The sequence below is a fragment of the Pongo abelii genome, chromosome 1 (genome assembly GCF_028885655.2).
Source record: "Pongo abelii isolate AG06213 chromosome 1, NHGRI_mPonAbe1-v2.0_pri, whole genome shotgun sequence".
Lineage (NCBI taxonomy): Eukaryota > Metazoa > Chordata > Mammalia > Primates > Hominidae > Pongo > Pongo abelii.
In genome coordinates this window covers 82332866-82351759 of record NC_071985.2, presented here as the reverse complement: position 1 = coordinate 82351759, position 18894 = coordinate 82332866, and the positions used below count along the sequence as shown (strand labels likewise).

At 43.1% G+C, this 18894-nt stretch overlaps 1 protein-coding gene across 2 annotated transcripts in view; it reads left to right on the top strand.

Moving 5' to 3' along the window:
- Nucleotides 1–7818, top strand: part of MPZL1 (myelin protein zero like 1) — a 70292-nt gene extending 62474 nt beyond the window's left edge. For both annotated transcript variants that reach the window (XM_024249305.3, XM_002809830.5), the window contains one exon: nt 4790–7818. In XM_024249305.3, the coding sequence (XP_024105073.1) occupies nt 4790–4814 (25 nt within the window). In that variant the 3' untranslated portion in view covers nt 4815–7818. The remainder of the gene's footprint in view (nt 1–4789) is intronic.
- The last annotated feature ends 11076 nt before the right edge of the window (nt 7819–18894 follow it).

Below are 18894 nucleotides of genomic sequence, written 5' to 3'. Positions count from 1 at the left end.
CTCCTCCCTCAAACTTGATCGCGAATCTGGTGGGATAGGATTCCAGGTTGGAAATCATTTTCCTTCAGCATTTTGAGTCATTGCTGATTGTTCTGGCTTCCAGCATTGTGGCTTAGAAGCTGATGCCATTCTGATTCACTCTTAGGGCAGAGGAAGGTGGGGTCATCTACCTGAGCAAAGGGAGAATAAAGACCAGAACCAAATTAGGGCTCTTCCAGCCAAGTGGAGTGGGAGGCTGGGTTGGGAAGGTGTTAGATAGGCACTACCTAGAGTTTAGAGTGTTAAGGCACTGGGGAAAAAATAAGAAAAAATTTTTTCTTTGTGAAGCTTGGTTTTGAATGAGATTGGTATAAAGTAATTTTTCTATATGTATTTGATGAATAGTTGGTTTTCTAGATCCTTTTCTGGATATCGTTGATGCTTTGTATGCAAAAGGTAGGTTTTCGGGTTATGTTGTTAAACAGTGATTGAATGGAATATTTATGTATTTGTCAACTATAGTGCATAGCATAGATAGGGTAATGTTTCAAGAAGTAGTTATGTGCGTTTTTCCTTTAGTCCTCACAACAGTCCTCCAGGGTAAGTTCTTCTGTTGTCTCTATTTTACACATGAAGAAACTGAGGCTTAGTTAGGCAAGTCACTTGCTCAAGGTCAGTAGTTAGTGGCTGAGCCAGATCTGTCTGGTTCTAAGGCACATGTATATTTTATCCTGTCTGTTCAATTTTTTTCACCTCCACTTTGATAATCAGCATTTGTCTCATTTATCTCAAAGAAAGTCATAATACATAGCTGTGTTTCATATTTATATTTTACTTAAAAAACAGTGAAATAAATACTAAAAAAAGGTGTTCTGTCAGTAGTCAATGAGCATATGGTAAAAATAGATGTTCTTTCTTAGTGATTTGTGCTAGGATGTTGGGGATGATTCCTCTAACACCTGAAGGACTAGAATCAAATCAAGTAGGGCTACAGGCTACAGAGACTGTGAAAGGTGTGCTACAGGACACAACGTAATGACTCCTGAGCAGTTAATTTGTAGTTAGAAGCAGGTCTGTTTGCTTTTCTAGAATCCTTTCTTCCTGGACCTTCTCCCCCAACCTTCACCAGTATGGTTTTTTTATTGGAATAAATAATTAATTTTGGTACAAGTGAACTTCAGAGGTAATTTTATCTCTAGTTGTAACTAAAATAATAGGCCTATATTAAGCAATGTGTTTCTTGAAACATTTTCAATAGCTAAGGCCTATTCATGTAGAAAGTAGTTGAAAACATGTTCAGACCAATTTTTCACTTTATTGTTGTAATTCTTTGTGTAAAAGCAAAGATAAATAAATAAATAAAGTGGAGGGTGGGGAGGGTGAGTACCAAGAGATAGAGTAAAACAGCTAGGTTAATGTAGGTTTTGTTGTTGTTTTCCTTCTTTATTATACCCAAAAGTGAACGTCTTAGCAATGGTGGGTTCATTTCAAAGTTGATCGTGGTTCAGTGGATCCTCTTGAAGTCCTGAGCAGCCTCATTTGCCCTCAAAATCGAGGTGCTGAGGCATGTTCCATAGAGACTCAGGGCTCCTTCCACCTCTAAATAGCACTCAGAATCAGACTTTATAGAGGTGTTCTAGATTGAGCTAGATCTGTCAGCAGACCCCAATCTCTACCTACATCCGCAATTTCTCTGCATCCTTTCTTTCATCCATCCCTTCATCTAGCACCTATGTTCTGCCAAGTTCTAGGAAGTTAACAAAGTCCCTGACTTAAGACCTTATTATATTCTAAGGGGGAAGAGGAATGAGGATAACATCAGGCAGTGGTAAACAGTTTGAAGAATACCAAGTCAACCAGCAGGAAGGGATTTCTTCAATGTTTTCCCATTTACTTTCAAGAGATAGTTGTATTCTTTTGACATGAAAGACAATACTGTCTCACATGAAAGACCTCATTGATATTTTAACATTTATAGACTAAACGATAATTCTATGTTCTTTTTCCTCTTTACTTTCTCTGTTCTCATTCTTTTCTACTCACATAGTGTATCAATTATCTACTGTCACATAACAAACCCCCCAAAATATAGTGGCTTAAAACACGCACTATTTATTTGGCTCCCCATTCTGTGGATTGGTTGAGCAGATTCTGGTCTGGATGAGCTCAGCTGATCTCTGCTGACTCACTTGTGCATCTGCAGTGGCTAGAAGGTTGACTGGTAGCTGGACAGTCTACAGTGGTCTCACTTACAGTCTAACCATTGGCAGGCTGTTGGCCAGGCAGACAGAGGACATCTGGGCCATGTGTCTCTCATCAGCCATCAGGCTGACTTTGGCTTCTTCACATGGTAGTGGTGGCTGTGTGGGTCCCAAGATCAGTAAGAGAGTGGAAGTGGTGAGGTCTGTTGAGGTCTGGGTGTGGAAACTGCACAGCATCGCTGCTGCCTTATTCTGTTAGAGCTGATCACAAGATCAGCCCAGATTCAAGGGGTAGAGAAACAGATTTCTACTCTTGATGGAAGGACCTACAGCATTATGTTGCAAAGAGTAAGATGCAGTGAAGGAAAGAGTTTGTAGCCATTTGTGCAGTCAGTCACACATTGTAAACCCCTTCTCCCATGAACATACCCTAAAACTCCTAGTGAGTTTTTAGGAATTATAATATGGGGTTTTATTATCTAAGAATTTATATAATTTAATGTTGGGAGGTCTGTCCTATTCTTGGAAATAGCTGTTACCAGGGAACAGTTAGTTTAATTCTGTTCCTAGTAGAAAACAGTCTTTTTTGTGTGTGTTTTTGAGACGGAGTCTCGCTCTGTCACCCAGGCTGAAGTGCAGTGGCGCGATTTCAGCTCACTGTAAGCTCTGCCCCCTGGGTTCACACCATTCTCCTGCCTCAGCCTCCCGAGTAGCTGGGACTCCAGGCGCCCGCCACCATGCCCGGCTAATTTTTTTGTATTTTTAGTAGAGATGGGGTTTCACCATGTTAGCAAGGATGGTCTCGATCTCCTGAACTCATGATCCGCCTGCCTCGGCCTCCCAAAGTGCTGGGATTTCAGGCGTGATCCACCGCGCCCAGCCGAAAACAGTCTTTTTAACTTCCTTTTGTTTTTTGGTGGGGTTAGCATTTAACTTGCAGCTTTCTGAGATGAATATAGAGGGTCTGTATGATTATTAACCATGTGATCTGTTAATATTACCTATGACAGCCATTGTAGACTAAAGATAAACACACAGAGTTTGACTATTTAATTTACTTGACCAGTTACCTCAGTGCATTTTAAAGTATGTTTGTGTAACAAGACATTCATAATAATAACTAACATGTATTAAGTACTATCTGTGAGACACTGCCTAAGTTATAGGTATCATCTTATTTAATTTTCATAACAACAAAAAACAAAAATGTAGATATTATTAGTAGTACCATTTTAGAGATGAAGAAACTTGTGCTTAGAAATTTACAAATGTGCCCAGGGCCACGTGACCAGTGCTCTTCTCTAAGGTTCAACAAAGACGATATCATAGTTCAGACCGCAGATCTGCCAACATTCAAATGGATCTAGTCCTCGAGTGTTATTTTCTAACTCCGCTTTTAGATGCACCATTGTATAGCCCTTACAACTGGGCCTGTCCCTTCTGTAGACGTTGGAGTACCTGAACTCCACAGAACCCCAGGTTACATACTAAGGACACAGGTTGTTAGGGCTCCTGGATGAGGGTAAGTGTGTTTATTTTAAACCATGTGCTTTTGGCTACTGAACTTATGATTTCAAAGGTGAAAGCTTAAGCACATTATTAGACTTCTCAAGGAGAGTTCCCCTAGATTGGGAGAAAAGTTGACATTGGGTAATATTAAATTTTTCTTTTAAAACCAGGGCTATTTTGTTGTTGTTTACAATTTTAAGAGTCTGGACTGAAAGAGTCATGAAGTGCAGCCACCTATCTGACCTCTTCCCCCAACAGTTAGGGAATTTGCTCTGCCCCCAGGCCACCCAACCTTCCCTTGCTCTCCTGAATGGGACCCTGACAATTCCCTGGAATTGTAACCTCTTCCTTACTGCTGAGGCTAAGAAGAGGATCTTTTCTACTTTACTCCATTTAGGGTTTTTCTTTATATCTGTGTAGATTGTGGCTTTTTGTTTTTTCTTTTTAATTTTATTTTAAAACAGGAAGAACAGTTATCTGATATTAAAAATCAAGGAAGCAATATTTGTATTGGTCACAATAGGCTCAGACTAAAAGAATTATGCTGTAAGTAGTTGTATTGAAGAATATTTGAAATGCTTTTAAACTATTTGTTTAAAACTATACCTATTTGTATAACGTGACCAGATCAAATTGATTGTATCTTTGGGTGGCACCAAATATGTTGGTTTCTTGCATGGATTGATTATTCTGAAGCTCATGATTTCTGTAGGTCTCAGGTGGGTGGAAGTTCCCATCTTAGTCCTTAAGACTCTTATCCCAATTATAAGAGCTGAGGAATTCTGTGATAGCTATTAAGATAAGAGATATTCCTAAGAAGGAATATATTATTACAGAAATTTTCAAACATCAAAAAGGTTTGAAAGAATAATGTAACAAAGCCCCATGTACTTGCTTTAACTATTGTCAACGTATGTCCAATCTTGTTTCAAAGTCAGTCCTGGACGTATCATCCATAAGAAGTCTTCCTGAAGACATTCAAGAGGGAAGTCTTTGATTTGGAACCCTGATGTGATCACGTTAATCATTGCTTCTATGCCTGTAGCTGAAGGAACCACCAGCTTTTTCAGTCCTCTAATCCTTCTGCTTCCCTTTTCCAGGGCCCAGTCATATATGCACAGTTAGACCACTCCGGCGGACATCATAGTGACAAGATTAACAAGTCAGAGTCTGTGGTGTATGCGGATATCCGAAAGAATTAAGAGAATACCTAGAACATATCCTCAGCAAGAAACAAAACCAAACTGGACTCTTGTGCAGAAAATGTAGCCCATTACCACATGTAGCCTTGGAGACCCAGGCAAGGACAAGTACATGTGTACTCACAGAGGGAGAGAAAGATGTGTACAAAGGATATGTATAAATATTCTATTTAGTCTTCCTGATGTGAGGAGCCAGTGTTGCATGATGAAAAGATGGTATGATTCTACATATGTACCCATTGTCTTGCTGTTTTTGTACTTTCTTTTCAGGTCATTTACAATTGGGAGATTTCAGAAACATTCCTTTCACCATCATTTAGAAATGGTTTGCCTTAATGGAGACAATAGCAGATCCTGTAGTATTTCCAGTAGACATGGCCTTTTAATCTAAGGGCTTAATCAGTCTTAGCATTTATTGTAGTTGGAGGATGGAGATGCTATGATGGAAGCTTACCCAGGGTGGCCTTTAGCACAGTAACAGTACCATTTATTTGTCTGCAGCTTTTAAAAAATACCCATTGGCTATGCCACTTGAAAACAATTTGAGAAGTTTTTTTGAAGTTTTTCACACTAAAATATGGGGCAGTTGTTAGCCTTACATGTTGTGTAGACTCACTTTAAGTTTGCACCCTTGAAATGTGTCGTATCAATTTCTGGATTCATAATAGCAAGATTAGCAAAGGATAAATGCCGAAGGTCACTTCATTTTGGACACCGTTGGATCAATACTGATTAAGTAGAAAATCCAAGCTTTGCTTGAGAACTTCTGTAACATGGAGAGTAAAAGGTATCGGTTTTGTTCTTTGCTGATGTCCTTTCTGCTTGAAATAACAGTCACCATACAGCTAAAGGAGAGGAGTTTCTTTCCTTCTAAGTAGGCAGAAATGGGATCATTATGTTGCCACTCTCCAATCTCCCAGGGCTCGCTCTCTAGAGAATCACCTTCTTTTGCCTTTTTTTTTTTTTTTTTTTTTTTTTGAGGTAGAGTCTCACCATGTTGCCCAGACTAGCCTTGAACTCTTGGGCCCAAGTGATTCTCCCTCCTCAGCCTCCCAAGTAGCTGGAACAAACTAGTTGCACCACTGCAGCTGGCAAGAATCACCTTCTTTATAAAGCGTCAGTCATGCTTCCAGCAATAGGCAGCATCAGTCATGGCTTTATAACAGCTTCATGGTGCCTCAAAGACTGTTGAGGTTAATGAGAGACTAGATTAGACAGTTTGGCTGTCCTTCCCTAAAACTTGTTTTCTCCTATTCACTACTCCCCACCCCACTTAAAATCTATGAGTTTTTACTTTTTACTGGGAATGGAAAGTGTGGTGAAGATCATTCAACACTTAGGTTGTCATTTTTCCCATTTTCTGAATTTTGTTTTGTTTTTTTTTTAATTTCCCCCCTTTTAAAATTGTCCGAAAGCCCACAGTTATGGGAAGAATACTGTCTAGATGGTCTGCAGAACGTGTTTGGGGTGAGTGGGAGTGAGGGGCAATGTTACTTTTTCTCCCCTCTAGTTTGGAGTCCATTATGAGCTGCTGCTTTTTCTTCTCATCTTGTCATCTTCTGGGGATGTTTGAAGGCTGAGTTCCAAAAGAATTCATAAAGGGAATAAAACAGGATTGAGATTTCGAGGTGTGCACAAGGTGGTAAGATAAAGGGCATATGAGCTTCAAAACTAATGCTGTCCCACACGTGAAGCCTTTTGTTTTTTGAGGAGCTATTTTTGTTATTCTTGTAACGCTCCACCTTACATGCCACGTCTGTGTGAGTCAACAGGGATCAGGTTTGGTCACCACACACATCTGAAGCTGGGCAGCGTCTGCTCTGTGTTCTGTGTGTAATGGAGAAAAAAATGCCTGCCCTGCTGCCTTCCATGTTCATAGGCCCAGCCCAAGAGAGTGACACACAGTGACACAGTGCTGGCCCTGAGACATTTCCACAAAGTGGTCAACTCTGCCTTGCATCCTAAAACTTTTTGGGCATCTATTTTGAAAACTATAGGAGCCTTTGGAAGCCCTCGTATGTGTGTTTGGAGGGGAAGGGTGTTGAGATTGTCACCACCCTTCAAGCTGAGACTCCTGGGGAGCCTTTGCCACCGCGAAAACCACATAGCTGACCAAGGTTGTGCTTCAGGTACAGAGGACACACATTGTAGACAGGCCTGTGTCATGTTTCCTTACAGTCGTTTTTTACAGAGAAAAGGGGCATTGTTTTTTCACTCGTTTCTCAACAGTTCCTGTGAATAAATGAAACATTTCAGAGCTCCCTGAGAGCAAGAGCCTTCGCTTCTTCTTGTGGTGCCGGGACCATGTGTTGGTGAAGCTGGTGCTGTGGGGGCCACTCAACTCGAATGACGCCTGGAGGCCTTTTCCTCCCTTACCACTCCCTTCCCCAGCCCGAGTTCTTGGTCTCCTGCCCAACCAGACACCTCAAACTCTGTCAGCGCCCTGGCATTCTGGCAGAGAATCCTCACCAGTTCTCACCAACCTTCCCCCCAGGCAAGGGCAGCTGCCAGCATGGCACTCTGCCAGGACAGGTTTCCCTGAAGGAAGCTGCTCACACTGAGATGAGCCTCTCAGGGCAGGACCTCTTCCCAAGCCCCGCACACCCACCCCTGCAGCCCTTTTGTCTCCCCTTTTGCCTGTGCCTCAGCACTCCTTGCCTGGTTGCAGATAACAAACTAGGGTTGCCTAAAGGGCAGATCTGCCCTCTCCATGTCTTCGTCCTGGCAAAAAGGGTCGTCTTAAAATTATGCGCTAATTTTGTACGGGAGCACTCAAAAGGCATTACTTAGAGATTGAAATTTCAAACTATCTGTAGTTTTTCAATGGAAATGTATCAGCTAGGGAAAAACCATCAAGCTCATTATTATTTTTTGATCTTCAGTTGTATTTTTGTGAATATTTTAATACATCTTTTTCAATTTCTGGATTGTGTTGTGTGCTCATTTTGACCAGAATAGAAAAAGAGATATGCCTTTCACTCATATCATTCCAGCTACACCTGCCTTCTTTTCTTCAAAAATGCCGTCCGTGTGCCTGCTTCTGGGCCGTTGCACATGCTGTTCCCTGGGCCTGAAGCACGCCTTCTGCCGATATTCCTGTGGTTTGCTCTCTGACTTCCTTTAAGCCTCTGCTCAAATGTTACCTCCTCAGGGAGACCTTTTGTGATATATAAAAGAGCAAGCCCCCCACCCCACCACCTCAGCCTTCCTGGCACCCTCAATTCTGCTCTAGTTACTCTGTTTCTCTCGCTCTTTCCCAGTACACACTTGTCTGTTCTCCCCCACTAGAACATAGTTAACAAGAGGCCAGAACCTTGCTGTTTTGTTCACTGCTCCGTCTGCAGTAAGAGGAACAGCACCTGGCACTTAGCTGCTCAATGCATGTTACCTGGATGGATGAGTGGGTGGAAGCATTCATCCATTCAGCAACCTACACTGAGAACAATCCTGTGCCAAGCACTGTGCTAAGCATAAAGAAACAAAACAAAGAAGATAACGCTCCTCCAGGAGCTTGTCACAGGGTGGAGGTGACACGTGACATGAATGGAAGTAACTAGTAGTTACCAAATACTTGGTGTGAGCCAGGCACTTTGCATTTCTTGCTCTATTATTTCTGTGAGTTAATAGTAATTGTACTAATCTTAATCTCATTGTTTGAAAGATTATATGGCTTACCCAGGGCCACTTAGCTAATAAAGGAATAGAGAAGAGGGGCTGGGCCTGGGGCCGCTGTTTGATCCAAAGCCTTGTTCCTAACCACTATGCCCTGTGGCCTCTCACACCAAAAGGAAGTACCAAACTGCTTCCTTACTCAAATAAATGTGCTGTGCTCCTGAAATGCAGTTGCAATTTTCTCCCAGTCCCTTAGGAGCTGGTTAGGGAGTCCCTTAGGAACTTGAAAGGGTAGTGTAGTCTGGGTGGTAGGCACAGATGTCTGAGAGCTTTAACCTCAGTCTGGAAGACAATATGGTGACTTAATTTGCTGAGAACTATGTTACAAATAATGTGTTACTAATAAAACATTGAGGCTTTGCAGTGACTTCGTAATTTTATAAATTACCATGGATTCACAATGAGCCCCCGCCTTGCATAACTTTGGGCTTGCAAAACCTAATGCGTTCTTGAGTGGGAGAGGACGAGTTACAGCTGGCCGGAACTCCCCTGGGAGTAATTCTCACATATGAACAGCATCCATCTTGCGTGATGTGACAAAAAGAAAAGGGATGCTTCCTTCAGCACACAAGGGCAGCAGTGAGTGATGGAATCACATTTTTGTCATCTCTGCAATTCCATCCAAGTCAGCACTAACTGTCGGAGGGCATCCACCTGCTGGGGCTTTGGTTTCCAAGCTACACAAGGGCCTTGCCAACCAAAGATGGACTTATTATTTATGAGAGCAGCTTCCACCCCTGAGGGAGCTGAGTTGAGCAGTGTTTAGAAGAAACTCAGATACTCTCTTACCCCAGTTGGCTCCCTTCTGACCCCTCTGGGTAGTTCCTGTGCTAACTGGACTGGGGAACCACTGACTTAACCCTCCCACTGTGTAGGGAAGGCAAGGGAGCAGCCACGGAGAGGAAAGTGGCATCTGTGGCATTGGTAGAGCTGGTGGTAGGAACCAACCATCTGCTTTTATGGCAGGTTCTCCCCTGCACTTTCCTCTTGCATAGTCAAGATATTTTATGAACAATTTCAATATATTTTGTTTTTTTGTAGAATTACTTTAATGAAATTACCCTTTGACATAATTTGAAAAAAAATTTTTTTTTAGACAGTCTTGCTCTGTCATCCAGGCTGGAGTGCAGTGGCGTGATCTTGGCTCACGGCAACCTCCACCTCCTAGGTTCCAGCGATTCTCCCACCTCAGCCTCCCCAGTAGCTGGCATTACAGGCACGTGCCACCACACCTGGCTAATCTTTTGTATTTTTAGTAGAGATGCCCACCTCAGTCTCCCAAAATGCTGGGATTACCGGTGTGAGCCACCATGCCCACCCCCTTTGACATAATTCTATCAGCCTACATTGAAGTATGTCATAAAAAAGAGTCCTAGGAAACTAGCTACTTATTGTACTTTACTGCCAGCATGGCTTTGAGAACGTTGTTCCCTGTCATACATTTTTCAATTTTATAAAGACCCACAGCACAAATATCTCTCTGGATTTAATACCAGATGATATGGTTGAGATCTGTGTCGCAGCCTAAATCTGTCGAATTGTGATACCCAGCGTTGGAGGTGAGGCCTGGTGGGAGGTGATTGGATCACAGGGGGTAGATTTCTAATGAATGGTTTAGCACCGTCCTCCTTGGTACTGTTCTCGTGATTGTGAGTTCTCACGGGACCTGGTTGTTTAAAAGTATGCAGCACCCTCCCACTTTGCTCTCTCACTCCTCCTCCCGCCACGTGAGACGCCTCATGAGAAGCTTCACTCCCCCTTTGCCTTCCGCCATGTTTGGAAGCTTCCTGAGGCCTCACCAGAAGCCAAAGACCCTATGCTTCCTGTGTAACCTGCAGAACGGTGAGCCAATTAAACCTCTTTTCTTCATAAATTACCCAGTCTTGAGGTTTTGTTTTTGTTTTTTTGTTTGTTTGTTTTTTGAGATGGAGTCTCACTCTGTCGCCCAGGCTGGAGTGTAGTAGCACGATCTAGGCTCACTGCATTCTCCACCTCCTGGGTTCAAGCGATTCTCCTGCCTCAGCCTCCTGGGTAGCTGGGATTACAGGCATGCGCCACCATTCCCGGCTAATTTTTTTTTTGTATTGTAGTGGAGATAAGGTTTCACCATGTTGGCCAGGCTGGTCTCGAACTCCTGACCTCAGGTGATCTACCCGCCTTGGCCTCCCAAAGTGTTGGGATTACAGGCGTGAGCCACCACACCTGGCCTTCAGTCCCAGGTATTTTTTATAGCAGCGTGAAAACAAGTAATACACCAGGAAAACTGTTTCTTATGAAAATTTTGTTTGGTACTAGTCGTGTGCACTGACTTGTCACTGATTGTATTTGTCTCTTTGCTTTTGCTACTCTCTAGGTCCTAGCCAAATTTGTGGGTCACTTTCTACCACTGTATACAGATTGTACACTCCATATACACTTTGTACATTAACTTTACTCATAGCTTTATGTGTATCTTGGATTATGTTCAGCTCTATGATCTGTCTCAGTTTTTTCCAGTGATACAATAATAGATGTATCCTGATTTAGATAGAGAAAGTAGGTAGGCAGAGATTCTGGCCATGGCATCAGAGAGATTCATAATGCCAACCACAGACTTACTCTTGACTCCACAAAAACCATTTCACAAATTCCTATGGTTGCCCAAAAGAGGTGAAAATAAAAGTATATGACTGGCTGAGTGTAACAAAACTACATGACAGGAATTACAACTCACATACAGCCTAGAGTCACCTTTCTGTTACACCTTGTTCATCAGTGATGGAAAGCCAGGTTCCTATGTGCTGAAAGTTCATCTCTGTTATTGCAGGTATGATTTTCACTGGTATTAATGAGCTTGAAATATGAAGGCCACTTAAATTTCCCAGAGGTGTCAAGTGATGTGGGGATTTCAGAGCATGTATCAACTCACTTCAGCAATATTAGCATTTTTGTTTGAAATACCCAGTTAGACAGGAAACTTGAAAGATAATTGTTTCAATTATTTGTATCATCATACTGAAAATTGCTGAAAATGTTCTGGTTGTTCCTTGAAGACATTAAAAGAATAGATCCTATTATGCCCCATAGGTTATTTGATCCTTTTGGAAATGAAAAGATTGACTGATGATTGATTGAATTTTCTACTTTTTATTAAATTGGTGAGATGGTAAAAAAAGAAAAATGTAAACATATACAAAAGAAGAGAGAATAGTAAAATCAACCTGTATATACTTACCTTCAATACTTATTTTATCCAGCCCCTTTTTTCTTTTTTCCTCTTTTCTGAATTATTTTAAAACAAATCCTAAAATCATTTAAGTGCACCCCTACATTCTTCACTGTGCATCTTTTTAAAATGTGGACATTTTCTTACATAATCACAATATCTTGTCACATTTAACAAAAACCTGTTCTAAAACACATTTTTTAAAAACAAAATCCTTGGTTTTATATATTATTACCCAGTTAGTATTCAAGTTTCCCTTGTCTTAAAAAATGGCATTTTACAGGCGGTTTCTTCCAGTCAGGATCCAAACATAGTTCTGGTAAAGTTTTTTTTTTTTTTTTTTTTTTTTTTGCGTATTTTTAAACCCAAAATGGGATCATGGTGCTCTGCAGTTTGCTTTCTTCCCTTAGCATTATGGCAGAGAAGTTTCAGCATGAAGAACTAGGTCATTAGATAATAGCACCTACAGGACTTTGTCTTTTGTAGATGCGCTGGAATATTTTAAACCATTTCTTTTTTTCTCTCTCTTTTAAACAGAGTTTCGCTCTTGTTGCCCAGGCTGGAGTGCAATGGTGTGATCTCAGCTCACCACAACCTCCACCTCCCAAGTTCAAGCGATTCTCCTGCCTCAGCCTCCCAAGCTGGGATTACAGGCATGCGTCACCATGCGCCCTGCTAATTTTGTATTTTTAGTAGAGACAGGGTTTCTCCATGTTGGTCAGGCTGGTCTCGAACTCCCAACTTGGGGTGATCCGCCCACTTCGGCCTCCCAAAGTGCTGGGATTACAGGCATAAGCCACCGCACCCAGCCTTTGCATTTTAAACCATTTCTGAACTTCTGGATAGGTTGTTTCCAGTTGTTTTGTTATTGTCTATTACAAGTAGTGCTGTAATTGTCATTTGCCTTCATGAGCTATTAAGGAAAAAACGCCAAATAATTTGCAGGCTCAGAGAAGCAACCCAGAGTCAGTCACATCCTTGGCCTTGGAAATGGGATCTAATATCTGAGAGCGATGAAAGTGGCTCGCAAGCTCCCCTGCCCTCCTCACATCCTTCCTAAAGCCATCAGGAGCTGGCCACAGAGCACACTGGCTGCTCTCAAGTTTGACTGAGTCTTGGGTTGTTAGAAAAACAACTGGGAGTGGAAGGCAGGAGGGAGCTCTAGAATCCACGGGAGACCTGGCTGTGTTTGCAAAGAAGAAAACATAGATGTAAAGCTCAAAGGGGTCCGTAGGGAACTGCTGCTTCCAGCTTCCATTTCCTCCTGCAAACAGGATGTGAAGCTATTGTCCCTTCTTGGCTCAGGCTTTTGGATTTGTTTGTCCATCCATTTCTTCACTGTGGGCTTTGTGGAGCTGGCCTTTAGTGTTCCAGAATATAAGGAAGGGCTGGGTTGGTTTGTTTGTTTGTTTGTTTGTTTTTTAAAATCTCCCTACCTCTGTGAAGAGGATGTTGTGCAGATTTGCTTTCAAGCCTTGCCCTCTGTGCTGTGGGGCTGACAAAATTCTGGTTACTTTGCCCTTTGGGGCATTAAGTAATTTCAGGTATTTATACCTGAGTCACTGCTCTGCTATGGGAGTGGGGAATAGAACAGCTAAAAACCATCTTAAGGCCTGAGGTTTCTCATTCTCTGATAAGGACTCCAAGGAAACTGAATTTCAATACTAGAGTACATTCTTGGTTCTTTCTCTGCCTTTGAATAGAATTATTTTTTAAATTACAAAGTTTCCTTTAAAAGAAAGAACTTTTAAATATATGTTGTAGGGAATCTCTTAGAATGTACAATAGACTCATAGGAATGTGGAACATTTGGCCGGGTGCAGTGGCTCACGCCTGTAATCCCAGCAATTTGGGAGGCCGAGGCAGGTGGATCACTTGAGGTCAGGAGTTCAAGACCAGCCTGGTCAACATGGTGAAACCCCATCTCTACTAAAAATACAAAAAATTAGCCGAGGGCGGCGGCACGCTCCTGTAGTCCCAGCTACTCGGGAGGCTGAGGGGGGAGAATCCCTTGAACCCAGGAGGTGGAGGTTGCAGTGAGCTGAGATCGTGCCATTGTACTCCAGCCTGGGCGACAAGCGAGACTCCGTCTCAAAAAAAAAAAAAAAGAATGTGGAACATTTTACAAAACCTTGTCCATGATCTTGCCGGCCCAGCAGAATCCCCTGTCTAAAACAAACAAACGAACAAAATTAAATGGCCACATGTAGCCAGTGGCTGCCATATAGTACAGTGTAGGTCTGTGCCTATCTCCATTAACCGTAACATGCCAAAACAAAACCACCGAAGGTTGAACTGAGATGTTTCTATAGCACAGAATGATACCAACTTGGATGAGAAGGGAGTTACTAATATATAAGAGAAAATATATCAGGCTGGAGAGGCAAACGCTTTTATCAATATGTAGTTATCCAATTCTTGTGATTCCAGGATGTCAAATTAGTGCTTAGTAACAGATTAGATATTAGTCTAATGCACAGGTACTACATTGGCTAAGCTGCTCCTATTTCTCTATCCTCCTTCATATGACCTCTCTGTCTCTACCAGAAGAACCTGCATTTTGCCGTGACTTTAATGCATGCCTACTGATGGGAGGAGGAGGTGTGATGGGTAGCCATAGAACTATAATCTAAAAGCTTGAAATTAATTTGAATTAACACAATTTACAACAGAAACCACAAATTTTTTACTTTCTCTTATGGTATTTTTTAGAGAGGATATGGAAGAAGGCCAGTTATTTCCAGCCAAGTACAAGCTCTCCTCCTAAGTTTATTTCATGTATCTCCCTCGGGTATTTTTCTCTCTTGCTCAACCTCAATTAGTCAGCATTAAATGATTACCACGACCTCCTCTCCAAGAGCCTGGTGTGTCAGAGGGACTCAGGCAGCACTCAGCAGTGTGATCTCCTTGCCAGTGAGGCAGTGTTGTTTCATCTTCCTGTAACCCCATGAGCTCAGTTCAGCTTCCTTGGCTGCAGGACACTGAGCAGTGTGGGACTTGCTGGCTGCTGGGAACTGTGTGTTCCACAGATGCTTGACATTTTTGGGATCCAGGTACTTGAGCAAGCTTTTCAGAAAGTTTTCCCCTGCTGAGGCAACCTTCTTCAGGAATAGCTTACAAGTAAAAGACTAAGGCTTTTTCTCAGATAGGAACATCCAGACGCGTTATAGACAAACATCTGGTGGGTAGACAGCATACACTCTTTACTCACTCAATATAATTTATAGCCTATGATGTCCCACACATTGCAAAGTGCTACGATGCATCTGAGAACAAGATAGAGCTTGCTGAAGGTCTTCTAAGCTTTGACCTTATGCCAAGTTCTGGGATATAAAGATGAGGGCTGGCTGGGCATGATGGCTCACGCCTGTAATCCCAGCACTTTGAGAAGCCAAAGTGGGAGGACTGTTTGAGCCCAGGAGTTTGAGACCAACCTGGGTTACATAATGAGGCCTCTACCTCTAGAAAGAATTTAAAAATTAGCCCTAGCTACTCAAGGATAGTGGGCGGTGGGGGCTGGGGGCAAGGGCGGGAGGGTGAGATGGGAGGATCACTTGAGCCTGGGAGGTCAAGCCTACAGTAAGCTATGATCATTGTGCCGCTGCACTCCAGACTGGGTGACAAAACGAGACCCTGTCTCCAAAAACTAAAAATAAATTAAAGATAAAGATGAGAGCAACAGAATCCCTGCCATTGATGAGCTCAAAGAGGAGACAGCCCCAAACAGTGGCAGTCCTGGAAGAGCCTGGGGGAAAAACAGGGACCAACTGATAAACCCAACCCATAGCAGTCAGAAGCAGGCGCTTTGAGGCAGAAGCATGTGAAAGACTCTGGCACAGACATTCCAGCTGGAGCAACGGGTCACAAGGGTTCAGGGTAGGAGAGTGGGGCCAGTGTGGTTGCAGTATGGGGATTTGGGTTGAGCCAGGCCTTAAAAGCCCACCTTCCAGGCTAAGAAATCAGTATGTAACCTGAAGGCCAGATTTGAAGTACGGTAATAAATGGGGATTGGTATTTTAGCAAGCTTATCCTACCAATGGCTGAAAATCTGAAATCAGATGGAAATTTGAAATCAGGAGACCACTTAATTATGTGGCCATTCCAGAGCTCAGTCAGAGATGAAGGAAATGGTTTTTCAGCAGCAATGGGAATAAGAGGATAGGAGGGATGTAAGAAATATGTAGGAAGATGTTCAAGAGCATTGGCAAAATATGACTGGCTCTGGGATTGGAGGAGTCTTGACCGCAGGGGCTGGTACCATTAACAGATAGGAAACGTCATGAGCAGGCAACCGGGGAAAGGTGGGGGTGAAAGGCTGGGGTTCGGAGTGCAGCAGGAGGGACAAACATAACAGTCCATTTAGCAAGTAACGAGAACCACGCAAATGCTTGAAATTGTTCAGTCCTTAGTTTACTTAGCCTCTCTGAATGTGTTTGTTAATTTTGAGCATCCTCCTTAAAAAGTCCACCTCTGATTTCAATATGTTCTTCTTCCATTATCTGTCAAATCAACGCCTTCATCTCTGTCTCCACTGATACTTCTTTCTTGCAGGCCACCCTAATTCCAAGCTTGCAACAGCAACTATCTCCCAGTCTTCATCTTGACTCAGCTGTCTTCTAACCCATTCTGGATAAAGAATGGTGGTCCTTCTACTTTTTTTTTGTTTTTTTTTTTGACGAAGTCTCCCTCCGTTGCCCAGGCAGGAGGGCAGTGGCACGATCTCAGCTCACTGCAACCTCCGCCTCCTGGGTTCAAGCAATTCTCCTGGCTCCCAAGTAGCTGGGATTACAGGTGTGTGTCACCACAGCCGGCTAATTTTTTTTTTTTTTTTTTTTTTTTTTTGGTATTTTTAGTAGAGATAGGGTTTCACAATGTAGGCCAGGCTGGTCTTGAACTCCTGACCTCAAGTGATCTACCTGCCTCGGCTCCCAAAGTACTGGGATTACAGGCGTAAGCCACCACACCCGACCGTACTTTTTTTTTTAATGAAAGAGATGGGGCCTCACTATGTTGTCCACACTGGTAACTAACTCTTGGATTCAAGCAATCCTTCTCAGCCTCCCAAATGCAGGGGTTATAGATGTGAGCCACCATGCCTGGCCAAGAGTGATAGGCTTTCTAAAACAGAAATATGGTCCATGCACTTCCTTGGGAAAGTCATTCAGTGCCTCCTACTGCTGGCAGGATAAGGTCCCAAACTCTACCACCTGGCCCATAAGGCCTGAGGGCATGCAGCTCCTGTCCACCCTCTAGTCATCACACACACGTCCCCCTGCTGAGGAGAGCTCCAGCCAGACCAAGTGGGAGGACCCAGGCTCCAAAACTTCTCCAGCACCAAACGCTGTGTCCCAAATCTGTAAAGCTCTTCACCTGGCTGAGTCCTGTTTCCTCTCTCAGGAAGCTTTCTCCAGCCTTCTAAAGCCAGGTTAGGGTGCATGCCAGGCCTCTTCATAGCTATGCGTTTTAATGATCTGTTCCCCCAGCGGAATTCTGAGTGCTTTACCTGTTGTATTAATCCATTCTTACACTGCTATTAAAAACTATCTGAGAGGAGGTAATTTCAGAACAAAAGAGGTTTAACTGACTCACAATTCCACAGGGTTAATAGGAAGCATGACTGGGAGGCCTCAGGAAACTTACAATGGCCGAAGGAGAAGCAAGTACCTTCTTACCATGGAAGACCAGGAGAGAGAGAGTGAGGGTGGAAGTGCCAAACATTTTTAAACCATCAGATCTCGTGAGAACTCACTATCATGAGAACAGCATGGGGGAAACTTGCCCCCATGATCCAATCACCTCTCACCTAGCCTCTCCTCCAACACTAAGGATCACAACTCGAGATGAGAGTTGGGTGGGGACACAGAGCCAAACCTTATCACCCTTAACCCACAACAACCTTATGAGGTGGATACTATTATTATCCCCATTTTACAAACAAGGGAAAGAAAGCACAAAGAGGTTAAATAACTTACCCAAGGACACAAAGAAGCAGCAACTGGATCCAGTCCAGTGAGGTCCCAGGCCCACATCGGTAACCACCATGCAGAGTGTTTCTTACTTCTCATTGTAACCCTAGTGCAGAGCCTGACTAGTATAGTTGATGTTAAGTAATTTTTGTTTACCTCCATATTGTTTACTCATTCAATAAATATTAGGTTTCTACTTCTAAGGTAGTCTGTAAGAGTCAGCTTGAAATGATCAAATGAAAATATTATTGGCCAGGTGTGGTGGCTCATGCCTGTAATCCTAACACTTTGGGAGGCCAAGGCGGGTGGATTACCTGTGGTCAGGAGTTGGAGACCAGCCTGGCCAACACGGTGAAACACTGTCTCTACTAAAAATACAAAAATTAACTGGGCATGGTGGCACACGCCTGTAATCCCAGCTACTCAGGAGGCTGAGGCAGGAGAATCGCTTGAACCTGGGATGCAGAGGTTGTGGTGAGCCGAGATCACACCATTGCACTCCAGCCTGGGCAAAAAGAGCGAAACTCCATCTCAAAAAAAAAAAGAAAATATTATTTAATGAACTTATTAATTTACACTTTCTGAAGACTTACTGTTTATGCAGGCACACTGGTCTTAGTGCGAGAAATACAGAATGAGAACAATACCTTTACCCTTGAGTTGACAGGCATGGGGGTCGTGACAAAAATAAATATTTTTAAAAGATCATCACTTTTTTATTCCTGTTCCTGAAGCCTTCGTGGATTATTTATGTCTGCCTTCTCCTAAAAATAATTCTATCCAGGATGCCCCGAGGACGTCATGCTGGAAGCTTCCTGTAGGTAACGAGGGGCGCCGCAGTGGTGCTAAGTGCTGAGGCTGCAGGTCTGAAGACAAAAGCCTCCAGAGCGTGACCAGGAATGGTTCGTTTGGCTGCAGCCACAGTAAGGAGCCAGTGCTGCCACCTGCTGGCCAAGAGCAGGTTCGCCCACACCCATCCTGTTGTCAGAAGGCTGAATCACAGCCAGATGGAGGAGGGAAGGGATTTTTATCACAACTCGCTTAGTTTAGAAATGAGGAAACTGATGAAAAAGGGACTTGCCCAAGGTCACATAACTGGTTTGTGGCATAGTCAGAACCGGAACCAAGTACAGGGTTCCTGCAAAACCTGGTGCACGCTC